Source organism: Tursiops truncatus, chromosome 20 (assembly GCF_011762595.2).
Source record: "Tursiops truncatus isolate mTurTru1 chromosome 20, mTurTru1.mat.Y, whole genome shotgun sequence".
Lineage (NCBI taxonomy): Eukaryota > Metazoa > Chordata > Mammalia > Artiodactyla > Delphinidae > Tursiops > Tursiops truncatus.
The window spans coordinates 32,947,405-32,960,443 of NC_047053.1; the positions used below are offsets into that span (position 1 = coordinate 32,947,405).

General features: G+C 41.0%; 1 protein-coding gene across 3 annotated transcripts in view; it reads right to left on the minus strand.

The window, feature by feature from the left end:
- Nucleotides 1-4,472: 4,472 nt before the first annotated feature.
- The window catches only part of TAF15 (TATA-box binding protein associated factor 15), a 29,160-nt gene continuing 20,593 nt past the window's right edge, over nt 4,473-13,039 (minus strand). For all 3 annotated transcript variants that reach the window (XM_019945473.3, XM_073797728.1, XM_033846912.2), the window contains exons 10-16: nt 11,657-11,766; nt 10,475-10,604; nt 7,626-7,718; nt 6,849-6,930; nt 6,644-6,732; nt 6,158-6,536; nt 4,473-4,803 (exon numbers count right to left, since the gene is read on the minus strand). In XM_019945473.3, coding sequence (XP_019801032.1) covers nt 4,764-4,803; nt 6,158-6,536; nt 6,644-6,732; nt 6,849-6,930; nt 7,626-7,718; nt 10,475-10,604; nt 11,657-11,766 — 923 coding nt within the window. In that variant the 3' untranslated portion in view covers nt 4,473-4,763. The remainder of the gene's footprint in view (nt 4,804-6,157; nt 6,537-6,643; nt 6,733-6,848; nt 6,931-7,625; nt 7,719-10,474; nt 10,605-11,656; nt 11,767-13,039) is intronic.

A 13,039-nucleotide genomic window follows, 5' to 3' on the forward strand; every position in this document is an offset into this window, starting at 1 on the left:
CTCTTCAAACTTTCTATCTTATTACTCCCCAACCCTCAGTAGGCCATTATTTCTCTTCGGGGGAAAAAAATTAAAAACATCAGATGAAATTACCTCAACTTCTTGCCACCTGTTATAAGAATCCTTGCATACAGTAGTTGATAGCACAGGCTCTAAGGCCAGATACTCTGGTTAGTATCCTAGCTCTGTAACTTACTAGAGATGTGATCTTGGGTAAGTTGCTTAACCTTTCAGGGTCTCTGTTCCTCAGTGTCCCTTCTAAAAGCCCCTTTCCAGTAGCAATCAAAATCATTTACACTATTCACCTCTTCTCTGATTTTACATTCAAAAGGAATATTTTTCCCTATACCTCCTTGCCTCACAGCATTGTTATGAGAATTAAATGAGTTAACACATACGGATTGCTTATAATTGCCTGGCATACAGTAAGCTCCCAATAAATGTCAGTCATCTGTTACTACGATTATCAGCATCTGCACTAACCTTAGCTCCATTACAGTGCAAGAGGCACTCTCCTCTTCCGAGGCAAAATCCTCCACCAGCGTCTTGGGTGCCATTCCTTCAAGGAATTTGAATATCAATTTTCCCCATTTCCTTTCAAATAGTGTATAAACATGATCAATTCCCAACCATCTTAAAAATAACCTCCCACAAACCCATAACCCTTTCTAGATGCCTCCTCTCCTTAGCTCACCTCACCTCTAATCATCCTTCATAATCAAGATTCTTAAATAGTTGTCCACACTACCTGTCTCCATTTCTCTAATTTCTATTATTTATTACCCTACTTCAGTTTGGGTTCAGAATTCAATTCTCTACCAAAACTGCTTTTGCTAAGGCAGTAGTTCTCAAAAGGGACAATTCTGCCCCCTCCAAGGGACACTTGGCAATGTCGGGAGACATTTTTGGTTGTCACAATTGGGGGCTGCTACTGGTGTCTTGCGGTAGAGGGCAGGGATGTGGCTAAATATCCTATACATAGCACAGGGCAGCCCTCCACAACAAATAATTATCCAACCCAAAATGTGAGTAGCACCAAGGTTGAGAAATCTCATGCAAAGATAATTTATAACCTCCGTATTGCTACATACAATGAATGCTTTCTATCCTTTATGTGACTTGGCCAACTCGGGCACTTGACCCCATTAGTTTCTCCCTCCTTGTAGTCCACTCTTCCCTTGGGTTCCACTGACACCTCACTGGTATTCCCAGTCTGTTTCAGTATCCTCTTCTATTATTATTTTTTTTATTTTTGGCTGCACCACGTGGTTTGTGGGATCTTAGTTCCCCAACCAGGGAGGAACCCAGGCCCTCAGCTGTGAAAGCAAGGAGTCCTAACCACTGGACCACCAGGGAATTTCCTATTATCTCTTAAATATTGGTACTTCTCAGGGTTTTGTCCTAGGCTCTTTTCTCTCTAGACTCCAAAACCATTAGAATCAATTGGGGCTTTTGTTTTTTAAATGTCCCAGGCCTCACAGATTCCATTGTTCTGGAGTGGAGCCCAGACATCTTCTGCATTTTAAAAAAGTTGCTAGCTAATTCTAGTATCCAGCTAAGATGGAAAACCACTACACTAGTCTTATTTTAATCATATCCACTCTCATCACTTTAATTACCATTTATATACTAATGGCTCAAATCTATAATAATAGAGTCTTTCATTTAGTCAATATTCATTGAGTACCTACCTAGGTACTGGGGTAGAACAGTGAACATCAGAAGAGGTTCCCTACTCTCCTGGAACTTACATTCTAATGGAGGAGAGAAATTAACCACAAAAAGATCGTTTCATATAGTGATAAGTACTGTGAGGACATCATTAAGAGATGATGTGTGTGTGACTGGAAGAAGTATTTTAGATACGAAGGTCAGCAAACACCTGGGAGGGAGGCTGGGATTTGACCCAACATTGTTATGAAAAGGAGTCAACCATGTGAATATGAGGAAAGAGAATCCTGCACAAAGCACACGCAAAGATACTAAAACAGAAGCACGTTTTGTACCATCAAGATTAGGACCAATGTGGTTAAGGTAAGGCTAGTATGGAAAAATATTCTCCTATGAGGTTGTGGAGACAAAGGCCAGATCATACAGGGCTTGGTAAACCAAGGTAAGGAATTTATAGCCAACATACAATGGGAGGTCACTGAAAGGGTTTTAAAGAGGCATGACATATAGGTTGATTTACATCATTACCATATTGTTTAGCTGCTGTGTGAAGAATAGATTTAGAGGGGCAAGATTGTGGGGGACCTATTAATGGGCTATTGCAGTTATCCAGAAAAGTGATGACTGTAGCTTGTACCAGGATTAGAACTAAGAATATAAAGATGGTTTCAGGATATATTTTGGAGGTAGAATTAAAAGGACCTGCAAGTATGGGATGAGTGAAAGAGAAATCAAATGTAAGTTCTAAGTTTTTTATCTGATCTGATTTGGGTAGATTAAGACTGAGATGAGGAAGACCAGGAAGAAAGAAACTGATTTGGAGATCAGAAGTTCTGTTCAGTCCCAGCGGAGTCACCAAAAAAAAAAAAGTTATGTTAAATACATCCTAGTGGAAAAGTCAAGTAGGCAGCTGGATATAATGCAGAGTTAAGGGAAGAAGACAGACTGGAGACATAAATTTGGTGTAGTCATCACCATATAAAACCCAGGATAAAAGTGAGTATAGGGGCTTTCCTGGTGGCGCAGTGGTTAAGAAGAATCCGCCTGCCGATACAGGGGACACAGGTTCGAGCCCTGGTCCAGAAAGATCCCACATGCCGCGGAGCAACGAAGCCCGTGCGCCACAACTACTGAAGCCCATGCAGCACAACTACTGAAGCCTGCGTGAGCCTGTGCTCTGCAACAAGAGAAGCCACCGCAATGAGAAGCCCATGCACCACAACGAAGCTTAGCCCCCACTCACCGCCACTAGAGAAAGCCCGCACGCAGCAACGAAGACCCAACGCAGCCAAAAATAAATAAATAAATTTTTTTTTTAACAAGTGCGTATAAACAGAAGAAAGGGGATCAGAACAAACTGAGAAACTTCTAACACGTAAAGGGCAAGTAAAGCTAGCAAAGGAGACAGAAGTCAGTAAGGAACATCAGTGGCACGTAATGTTCAGTGCTGCTGTTCTCTGGGCTGCAGATTTGCACACCCAGCTGCTGACTGAATGTCCCTACTTGGAAGGGACATTCACAAGTGCCCCAAATTCTACTTACCCACAACTGAATTAATTTCCCTCATCTTACTCCCAAACCTGTTTCCTTTTCCAGTGTTTCCTATTTCAATGAACAGCACATCTACCCAACTGCCCAGGCCAGAAACCTGACTCTTTTCTCCCCACTACTTCTGACATCCAGCCAAATCCCATCAAATATACCCCTTCACTTCTCAAATCTATTATCTCCTCCTCATCCAGTCACTATCTGAGCTCAGACCTGTATCATCTCTCACCTGGTATACCATTCTGTCTCCAGTCCAGCCTCTCTACTAGGCAGCCATAATTATCTTTCAGTTGATGCCACTCAGGTCAGGCCATTCCCCTGCTTAAAATCTTTTAATGACTCCCCATATGGAGGCAGGGGGAAAATGAAATGCAAGGACCTTATCGTAGAGCTGGCTTACCTCTCCAGTCTTATCTTTTGCCATGCCCATTCTTAAACTTCTTCCTCCAATCACAGTGCACTACATACAATTCTCAAGGGCACAGCCTGTTTCTCACTCTTTTAACTCCTGATTTATTAATATTTGTTCATGTCAGTTTTCTGCTGGGAACACCAATTCCTCACCCCAGCCTCTTTACTTAGCCAATTCCTACTCTTCCCTCAAGGCTCACCAAGCTTTCCCAATCCCACATGACTGGATTAAGTATCCTTCCAACCAGCCCTCAAAGCACCTTGTACTATTCTTACCAGAGCACTTATCAGACTATATACTCTCTGTTTGCTTGATGAGTAATATATCCAGCATCTGATGCAGTGCCTTACCCTTGGTAAGGGTAGGAAAAATAGTTTTTTAAAGAATATCAAATAACATATTATGTATATTGGTATCTTAACCCTGGTTTGTCAAACCCTTACTCTTCCTTCCTAGCCCTTGGACCCCCATATTCCCAGCGTCTAGAACACTGCCCTAAATAAATGGTTCTCAGCTGTAAACCTGGTTTTTATCAAAACCACCTGGTGATCTAAAGATAAATTAAGATTCCCAGCTCTACCTCCCCACATCCCACCAATTTCTGATCCAGTAGACCTGGGGTGAGGCCTAGGAATCTGGAATTTTGACAACCTCCTCTGGTGGTTCTGACATGCAGTCATGCTTGGAAACTACTCTTCTAAATGGAGTAGGAACTCAATAAATATGGTTGGAAGTAACATTTTAATTTCATGAAGTAGAATTCATTTCCTAATTCTTTAGAGTTCGAATCTGCTGTGACTGCATCCTGAGTGTGACAGAACAATGCACTAATGTACAAAAGTCCACAAAACAAACATCCTTTATTGCAGTATTACAAAACACTTTCCATTTTGGCAATATTTTACAATGCACTTAGCTTCAAGGGTTGGGAAGGATAAGGCTGGAAACTAAAGGGGGATATTTCGATGGACATTTCTAAAAGGAAAACTGTCCCAGCCCTCCCACCCAAATAAAAATCCAAATGTCACTTAATTTCACTACGCAAGAAGAGGCCACGAGGAAAGCAGCAGGCAAAACTCTGGCAATTTCACTATGGATCATGTCAGAGACAAAGGAACATTCAAAACAGTCATCAGTATGGTCGGTTGCGCTGCTCATTTCTGTAGTCGTTTCTAGGAATGAAAAATAAAGAGCCAGACTAAATTCTAATTTTCTACCAGGGGAAAGCATCAGACACTTCTTCAGGGTGCTGGTGACTGGCATCAGCTTGACAATTTCTATAAGAATGACACCATGCCTAATATATTTCTCTGCTCCTAGAAGGTGCTTACGAAATGTCTAATTTATCAGCTTTAAGACATACAAAGTTCCTAGAAGCCCTGCTATCACTAACTCTCTTAAAAATTTTTCCATCTAGAATAAGGACTCTAAACCACTGTGGTATTTCAGGTCAGAGACTGCCATTCCAGAACTCTAAAAAGAAGAGTAGTATAGTGGAATAAGCAAGCAAACACTTTCATGTAAGAATTCTGGACCTGCCACTTACTATGCGATCTTGGAAAAGTTACTCAACATTTCTAACTCTGTAAAATGGCAAGTACATCTACCTCTGGGGTTGACAGAAGGACTAGAACTAAAGTATACAAAGACACTTTCACAGGATTTGCCACACAGTAAGAAGTGTTTAATAGATGATAATTACTAATAGCTAACAATTATACAGTGATTACCACGGCCCCACGGCATGGCATGGTTACCATGGCAACCGTTGTAACATAATCTAATGCAACTCCACGAAGGAGATATCATTAGCCCCATTTTACAGATGAGAATACTGACGCTCCAAAGGGTTAAGTAACTTGCTTATCAAGCAGCTAATAAGTGGTGGAGCCAGGATTTGAAAGAAGACAGTCTGTCTCCAAACTCTGTGCTCTTAACTACATGCTTTACTAATTCTTGCTACCCTATATTGTCTCTGGCACAGTAACTGAAGTTATTTTACATCACTGGTTATTCAACTTTTTTTGCCTCTACAGCTTTCACGTGCATAGCACACTCCCATCAGTACCACCAGTGATTTTCATCTGGAAAAGGTGTAACAGAATCTCCAGAGAAACAACTGCAAGGTAGCACATGTGATTTGCTAAAAAAAAAAGCACACTCCTATAAAAGCACACTCCTATAAAAGGTGTGCTCTCCCCTCACTTAGATTAAGAATGCCTGATTTACATACAGTTTCAAATCATCTCTCAATCTCAATTATCTTTAGCTATGAGAAAGAATACACACACATTTACCTACATTCATCCAAATATAAAGATCATGAATAAGAATTTCCAAAACAAATTTTAGGAATTGCTAAACAGGAAACTAAACGGATCTTCTCCAACCTAACTGAAAGAGTTGACAATGGGAAATTCAAGTTCTAAAAAACTGGACAGGAAGAAAATGTGATGAAAAGGGCTCAGACTCTAAAATCTAAGAGCAGTGAGGTACAAAGGTTAGTATGTACATTCTAATACTCACCTTCCTCCCATTTTGCCTCCATAACCACCTCGGTCTCCTCCATAGCCGCCGCCACTCCTGTCTCCTCCGTAGCCTCCACTTCGGTCCCCACTGTAGCCACCACCACCACGGTCTCCTCCGTAGCCCCCCCCACTTCGCTCTCCTCCGTAGCCGCCGCCTCGGTCTCCTCCATAGCCACCACCACGGTCCCCCCCATAGCCACCTCCTCGGTCCCCCCCATAACCACCCCCACTTCTGTCCCCTCCGTAGCCACCACTGCCACTTCTGTCTCCACCATAGCCCCCCCCACTTCGGTCTCCACCATAGCCGCCTCGGTCTCCACCTCTGCCCCCACGACCTCTGTAGCCCCTCTCTCCACCGTAGCCTCTTCCCCGGAAATCTGCAAGGCAGAAATGCAAACTAGTAAGGCCAGCAGAATAATGGAAAGTCTCCTTAATGCCAGTCAGAAGATTAATAGCATGCAGATGCTGTTAAAGGCTGACCCACCTCCTCCTAAGGGACGAGAGTCCTCTGGTCTGGGCTCATTGCACTGATTGCAAGAATTCCTTCGAGCAAAGTTCATATTTCCACATGACCTGAGAAAGGAGGAAAATAAAATGCTCAATAGTTTCCAATGGATTCAGAACCCCCTCTTGTACCTTCCAACCCCAATCCCAACTCTTACATCTACCAAAATAAATGGTATACTTACGGATTAGGGCAAACCCAGTCCCCACTTTTGGGGTCTCCACCTCTCCCCTGAAAGCCTCCACGGCCTCTATATCCTCCACGGCCTGGGGGAAGTAAGGAGTGGGGAGGAATCAGTAGCAGACATTAACAAAGCAGAGGAAAACCATCAGACGAAAGAACTGAGAGCAAGTGTTCATCAATAACTGGGCAACACCCCCTCAAATTAACCCCTTATGGCAGGACTCCATGATTCTTTGATTTGGGGCTTTACTTATTTAGTCAATGCAGGAGATGTGGAAGAAGACCCCAAGGCACACATTTAAGTGCAAATAATGCACTAAAAAACTTCGAAGTCCACTTTCTATAATGCCCTCCTTAGTTTCAGAATCTCAGGGATAAAGGTTAAGTGAGAAGACATATTCCAAATTTAAGGAATTAGACACAATGGAAATGAAAGAGTTACAAGTAACTATCAACATATCAGGGAACTCCCAAACTGGTCAGATTAACTACCTAATTAGGTACCATTTAAACAACTACCTCCTAATGTCCAGGTGAATAACAAACTGCTTTATATAGCTTTCCAAAGAGATTTCTGGAACCTTCTTCCACCAATTTCTTCGCTATTACGACACCTTATTTACCTAATCTCCTATTCTGTACCTCACTTTTAAGATAGAAGGAAAAAGACCGATAGGGAGAGAGAAGTAGTAGCAAGTTCACACAACAGGGACAGAACATGGACTCAAATCCAAACCTTCTGTGTAATACCCAGGCCTGTGAGCAATAAGTATTTTACCTCGTCGCCCACCTCCACTTCCACCTCCTCTCATGAATTCAGGTCTTCTGGTGGCAAAAGACACTTTAATGATGTTGCCATGGAATTCTTTTCCTAAAAAAAAAAAAAAGAAATGGTTTTGCAGAAATGCTATTCTACATCTCCACCTCTCAAAAATATAAAACTTACAAATTTTTAGTTTCAGAGGAATAACTGACATGTCCTCACAGAAATTCAAACACACTAGTGTTCCAAAGAGTCAAGGTAACTGTACTAGAACATGACACAATCTACTAAATACAGCAGATCTGTCACAAGGAGACAGTCATTTCTTACTAAGCAAAAAAAACAAAAAACAAAAAAAACAACCATCTAAAATTTTACATGAAAAAAGCCAAGTACAGAACAATGTATGTAGTATGCTACCATTTCTTTTTCTTAAAGGGAATGAGTGTGTATGTGCATGCATGTGCACACATATGCCTGTCTATACACTGCCTATTGTGCTTAACTCCAGTAGGTGAAAAGGTGGAAAGGAAACTCATTTTTTACTATATACTCTTGGTACCGTTTGAAATGTTTTTTACCTTAGACAAGTAGTATCTTTAAAAATAATGTGTGCAGGGCTTCCCGGGTGGCGCAGTGGTTGAGAGTCCACCTGCCGATGCAGGGGACACGGGTTCGTGCCCCGGTCCGGGAAGATCCCACATGCCGCGGAGCGGCTGGGCCCGTGAGCCATGGCCGCTGAGCCTGTGCGTCCAGAGCCTGTGCTCCACAACGGGAGAGGCCACAACAGTGAGAGGCCCGCGTACCAAAAAAAAAAAAAAAAAAAATGTGTGCATATGTGATTACTTATATACATGCATACATACACATATTCTGCTGTCCCAGGGCCTTAGAGACAGAAATTTTCACTTTATATTAAATAAGAGAACTGACATATAAGGAAAAGGTGCCCAAGGAGTCATAAAATACGTTATAAATCCAGGAGTCTTAGCACTCTCACCGAAGTCCTAATTGTTGTGACTGGCAACCTTCCACAATGTCAGATGGTATGACAAGCACTTTTAAATAGGAAACCCATGGATCAGTATTTTAAAAGCTGTAAAAAGACCTGGTGAGAGCTGAACTATGGAGTTACTGTTAAGAGGCTCATTTGCCCTATGGGGGAAAGGCACAATAATTTTTTTAACATATCATAAGCTATGATAGTTTTATGATTCACAGAAACTATGACACAAGCAGAAAAGTGAGGGAGAATGGACCTAGCCTTCAAGAGCAAGGTGATGGGGCCTGATTAGGGCAAAAAAGTAAAGAAAATGGAGGTGAAGACAGGGTTATCATAACCTCATCTGTGAAGAAGTAAAGAAATGCAATTACGTCTTGCAAGACACAGGTGCAATAATCTTGGAACTGGAAGGGACCACAAGTGCCTGTCAATCCAGCATAGTTTAGCACTTCACAGACAATGGTGCTAGACTGCCTGAGTTTAAGTCCTGACCCTGCAACTTATTCTGTGGTCTTGGAAATTATTTATCTTCTCTGTGCCTGAGTTTCATCATCCGTAAAATGGTAATAAAAGGGTACATCTTATAGGGTTACTGTGAAGATCAAACTGAGTTAACGCACATGAAGTTCTTAGAACCATGCCTAGCTCATAAACCACAGTAAACATGCAGTAAGTGTTAGTTATTATTAAATTAGGGTACAAAAAAAACAGTGAATTTATAATAACATGGGGAAATGACTACGTTAAGACGTTAAGTGAAAAAAAGCATGAGACAAAACTACATTTGGAGTATAATGATAAACTATTTTAAAAGACTGGAAGGAAGGGGCTTCCCTGGTGGCACTGTGGTTGAGAATCCTCCTGCCAATGCAGGGGACACGGGTTCAAGCCCTGGTCCAGGAAGATCCCACATGCCGCAGAGCAACTAAGCCCGTGCACCACAACTACTGAGCCTGTGCTCTAGAGCCCGCGAGCCACAACTACTGAGCTCACCTGCCACAACTACTGAAGCCAACGTGCCTGGAGCCCGTGCTCCACAACAAGAGAAGCCACCACAATGAGAAGCCCGCACACCACAACGAAGAGTAGCCCCCGCTCGCTGCAACTAGAGAAAAAAAGCCCGCGCACAGCAACAAAGACCCAACACAGCCAAAAATTAATTAATTTATTTATTTTAAAAAAACTAACTGGAAGGAAAAGTTAATACCAGTAGTTGTCTCTATGTAGAGAACTATGGATGCTTTACTCCTTTCTTCTACTCTCCCGTATTTTCTTATTTTCAGGGGGAAAAAAAGTCTTACTGTTTCTTCTAAGTATGTATTAAGATTATATTTTAAGGGAAATTAACCAAATTTAAAAAGAATATAGTCAACCAGGCCAACCCTCTACATCTCTATCAGGGTGGCCTTAAGCACAAAGCAGGACATAAGGAAATATTTTAGACAGAGTTCATCTCAATTCTAAAGGTATGTAAAAACTCTGGCCTGTATTCTCAATAGAATATCTAAAAAAGTAAACATGAAGATAATCACCGTCTACGAGAACATATTTTGACTTCAATACTAGAAAACATTTATCCAAACCACACGTTGAAACGATATGAATGAGGGACTTCCCTGGTGGCGCAATGGATAAGACTCTGCACTCCCAATGCAGTGGGCCCGGGTTCGATCCCTGGTCAGGGAACTAGATCCCACATGCATGCCGCAACTAAGGAGCCCTGGAGCCGCAACTAAGGAGCCTGCCTGCTTCAACTAAGGAGCCGGCAAGTTCGACTAAGGAGCCCGCCTGCCACAACCAAGAGCCAGCACAACCAAATAAATAAATTAAAAAAAAAAGAAACTATATGAATGAGGTATACCATCAAACCAGTCAATGGCTGCCTTAGCTGAAGGAGGGTCATCAAATGATACTGTTGCCTCCCCTTTTGGCTTTCCTGTGTCCTTGTCTGTGTACAGATTTATCATTGGTTTTCCAGTCTTCTTATTTGTCTGAGGAACAAACAAGTGGGTGTCAGTATTTTAAGAAAAAGTGATCATGAACCACATAGATAATTAAAATTTTATTTTTTAAAGGAATTTACATATCCATACAATAAATACTATCAACTTAACATAAAAATGAAGTTATCTGTAGGTTCTGAAAAAGAAAACTCTCTAAAATACATTAAGTGAAAAACAAACTAAAAAAAGGATACACAGTATATAGTTTTATCCATGTATAATTTCTTTAAACCCACAAAAAAGAAAACAGATAATACTTCATATAAATATATACCTTGTAAAACTTAAAAAAAAAAAAAGACCAGGAAGAATGTTCACCAAGCAAATAAATAAATTACCATTAAGGCGTACACACTGGATTTTGTTGAGAAGGGAGCGGAAGACAAGAACTGTGTGAATTTTTTACATATTTCATGTGTAATTAATAATTTCTTAAGAAATTTTTACTCTCCAAGAAGGAAGAAAAAAAAGTAATTCCACGGACACCAAAACAAGAGCAACTACAAACTGATATCAGGCAAATGCTTCAATCTACTAACACTAATCTAAATGCTTTCTAGTTGGGAGATGAAAATATATGCATGAAACAAACAGTGCATGAGACACTTAAGTACAATAAAGTTATGAAATAAAGCATTATTATATTGGGCAAATATATAGCAGACATTAAATACCAACATAAAAAGTTGTTAGTAATAACTTGGGTTTTCATATGTTGGCATTTCAGAATATGAAAATGTTTTCACAATTTCATTTGGGTCTCACAATTTTAGGAGCTAGGCAGAGACTACGTTTAGAGTCCTAAGATTGAAAGCCAAAGCTGTGGAAGGCTGTGGAAAGGTACACACAAGCGAGGAATAAAAATCTTCATGTATTTTAGCAAACTTAGCAAATGCCTACAGATGTGGGTGAGCATGTGCATCAGGGAACTTTAAGAGACAAGCCTTACTGGAGTATGGGCTTATTATGTAACCTATGTATCTTAACCAGAATATGTCGATAATTATGAGATTTTCAACATAAGCCAATTTTTTACTCACCTTGATAATTCCTATTTGTTTAAAGAACTCCCCCACTTGATCTGTAGACACACCCTCCCCAAGTCCTTGTACAAAGATTGTGTTGTTATCTGAATTATCAGATTCTGAATCTATGGGGGAAAAAAAAACCATGATTAATTTTACATATTCCTTAGGTTTACTACATCCTATTTAGTAATCAAGAATAATAATTTATTATTCAATATTCAACTATTTCTGTGACCAAAAGGAAAAAGGACCAATACATGAAACCTCTTAGATAAACATGCAAAGTGGTCATAACAGTTATTTGGTAGGTCAATTCTCACAACTAAACTTCACGTAAAGTGGATCAAGTCCACACTATGTCAAATACATAGACCAATTAAGGGAAATCTTACAAATCTCACTCTTCAGATTCAGATACAGGACTCAAGCTCAGTAAGAGATGAAGAAAGTTAGTATAAAGTAGCATTCCTTTCTTTGGAGAGTTTTAATTCTTTCTGGCTAATCAATACTTTTAAAGCTTTCTAGTAGAAAACTGCCCAAATCTGACACCTTGAACTTCCAAGCAAGCCAAGCAGAATTGCTGGTTTCCCATTCATTGCAATAAGCTTTATATATACCAGAGAGTAGGGGCACCTTGACACACACCTTACCTTACATGCACACTTTTGGATTAGTATAACAAAACAAGAAAGATGCACATAAATTCAGTCCATCAAGGGATAATTCAGAAATTGCCATCCATATAGAATACTTTAGCATCTTAATAAAAACAAAAGTTCTGATTTCAATATATACAGCTACTGAGCCTGCGCTCTAGAGCCCGCGAGTCACAACTACTGAGCCCGTGTGCCACAACTACTGAAGCCCACACACCTAGCGCCTGTGCTCCACAGCAAGAGAAGCCACTGCAATGAGAAGCCCGCGCACCGCAACGAAGAGTAGCCCCTGCTCGCCGCAACTAGAGAAAGCCAGCGCACAGCAACGAAGACCCAATGCAACCAAAAATAAATAATTAATTAAAATTAATTAATTTAAAAAAAAATTTTGGCTCAAATAGATTTTTAATCTCTACATAACTTTCAAAAGGCTCCAGGCAGCCTTGAATTTCATTTGAAAATATAAAGGTACATGAAATTAGTGACCTCTGAGGACTTCCCTGGTGGCACATTGGTTAAGAATCTGCCTGCCAATGCAGGGAACACGGGTTCAATCCCTGGTCCAGGAAGATCCCACATGCCGTGGAGCAACTAAGCCTATGCGCCACAACTACTGAGCCTGCGCTCTAGAGCCCGAGCCACAACTACTGAGCCCATGTGCCACAACTACTGAAGCCCGCGCACCTAGAGCCCCTGCTCCGCAACAAGAGAAGGCACTGCAATGAGAAGCCCGTGCACT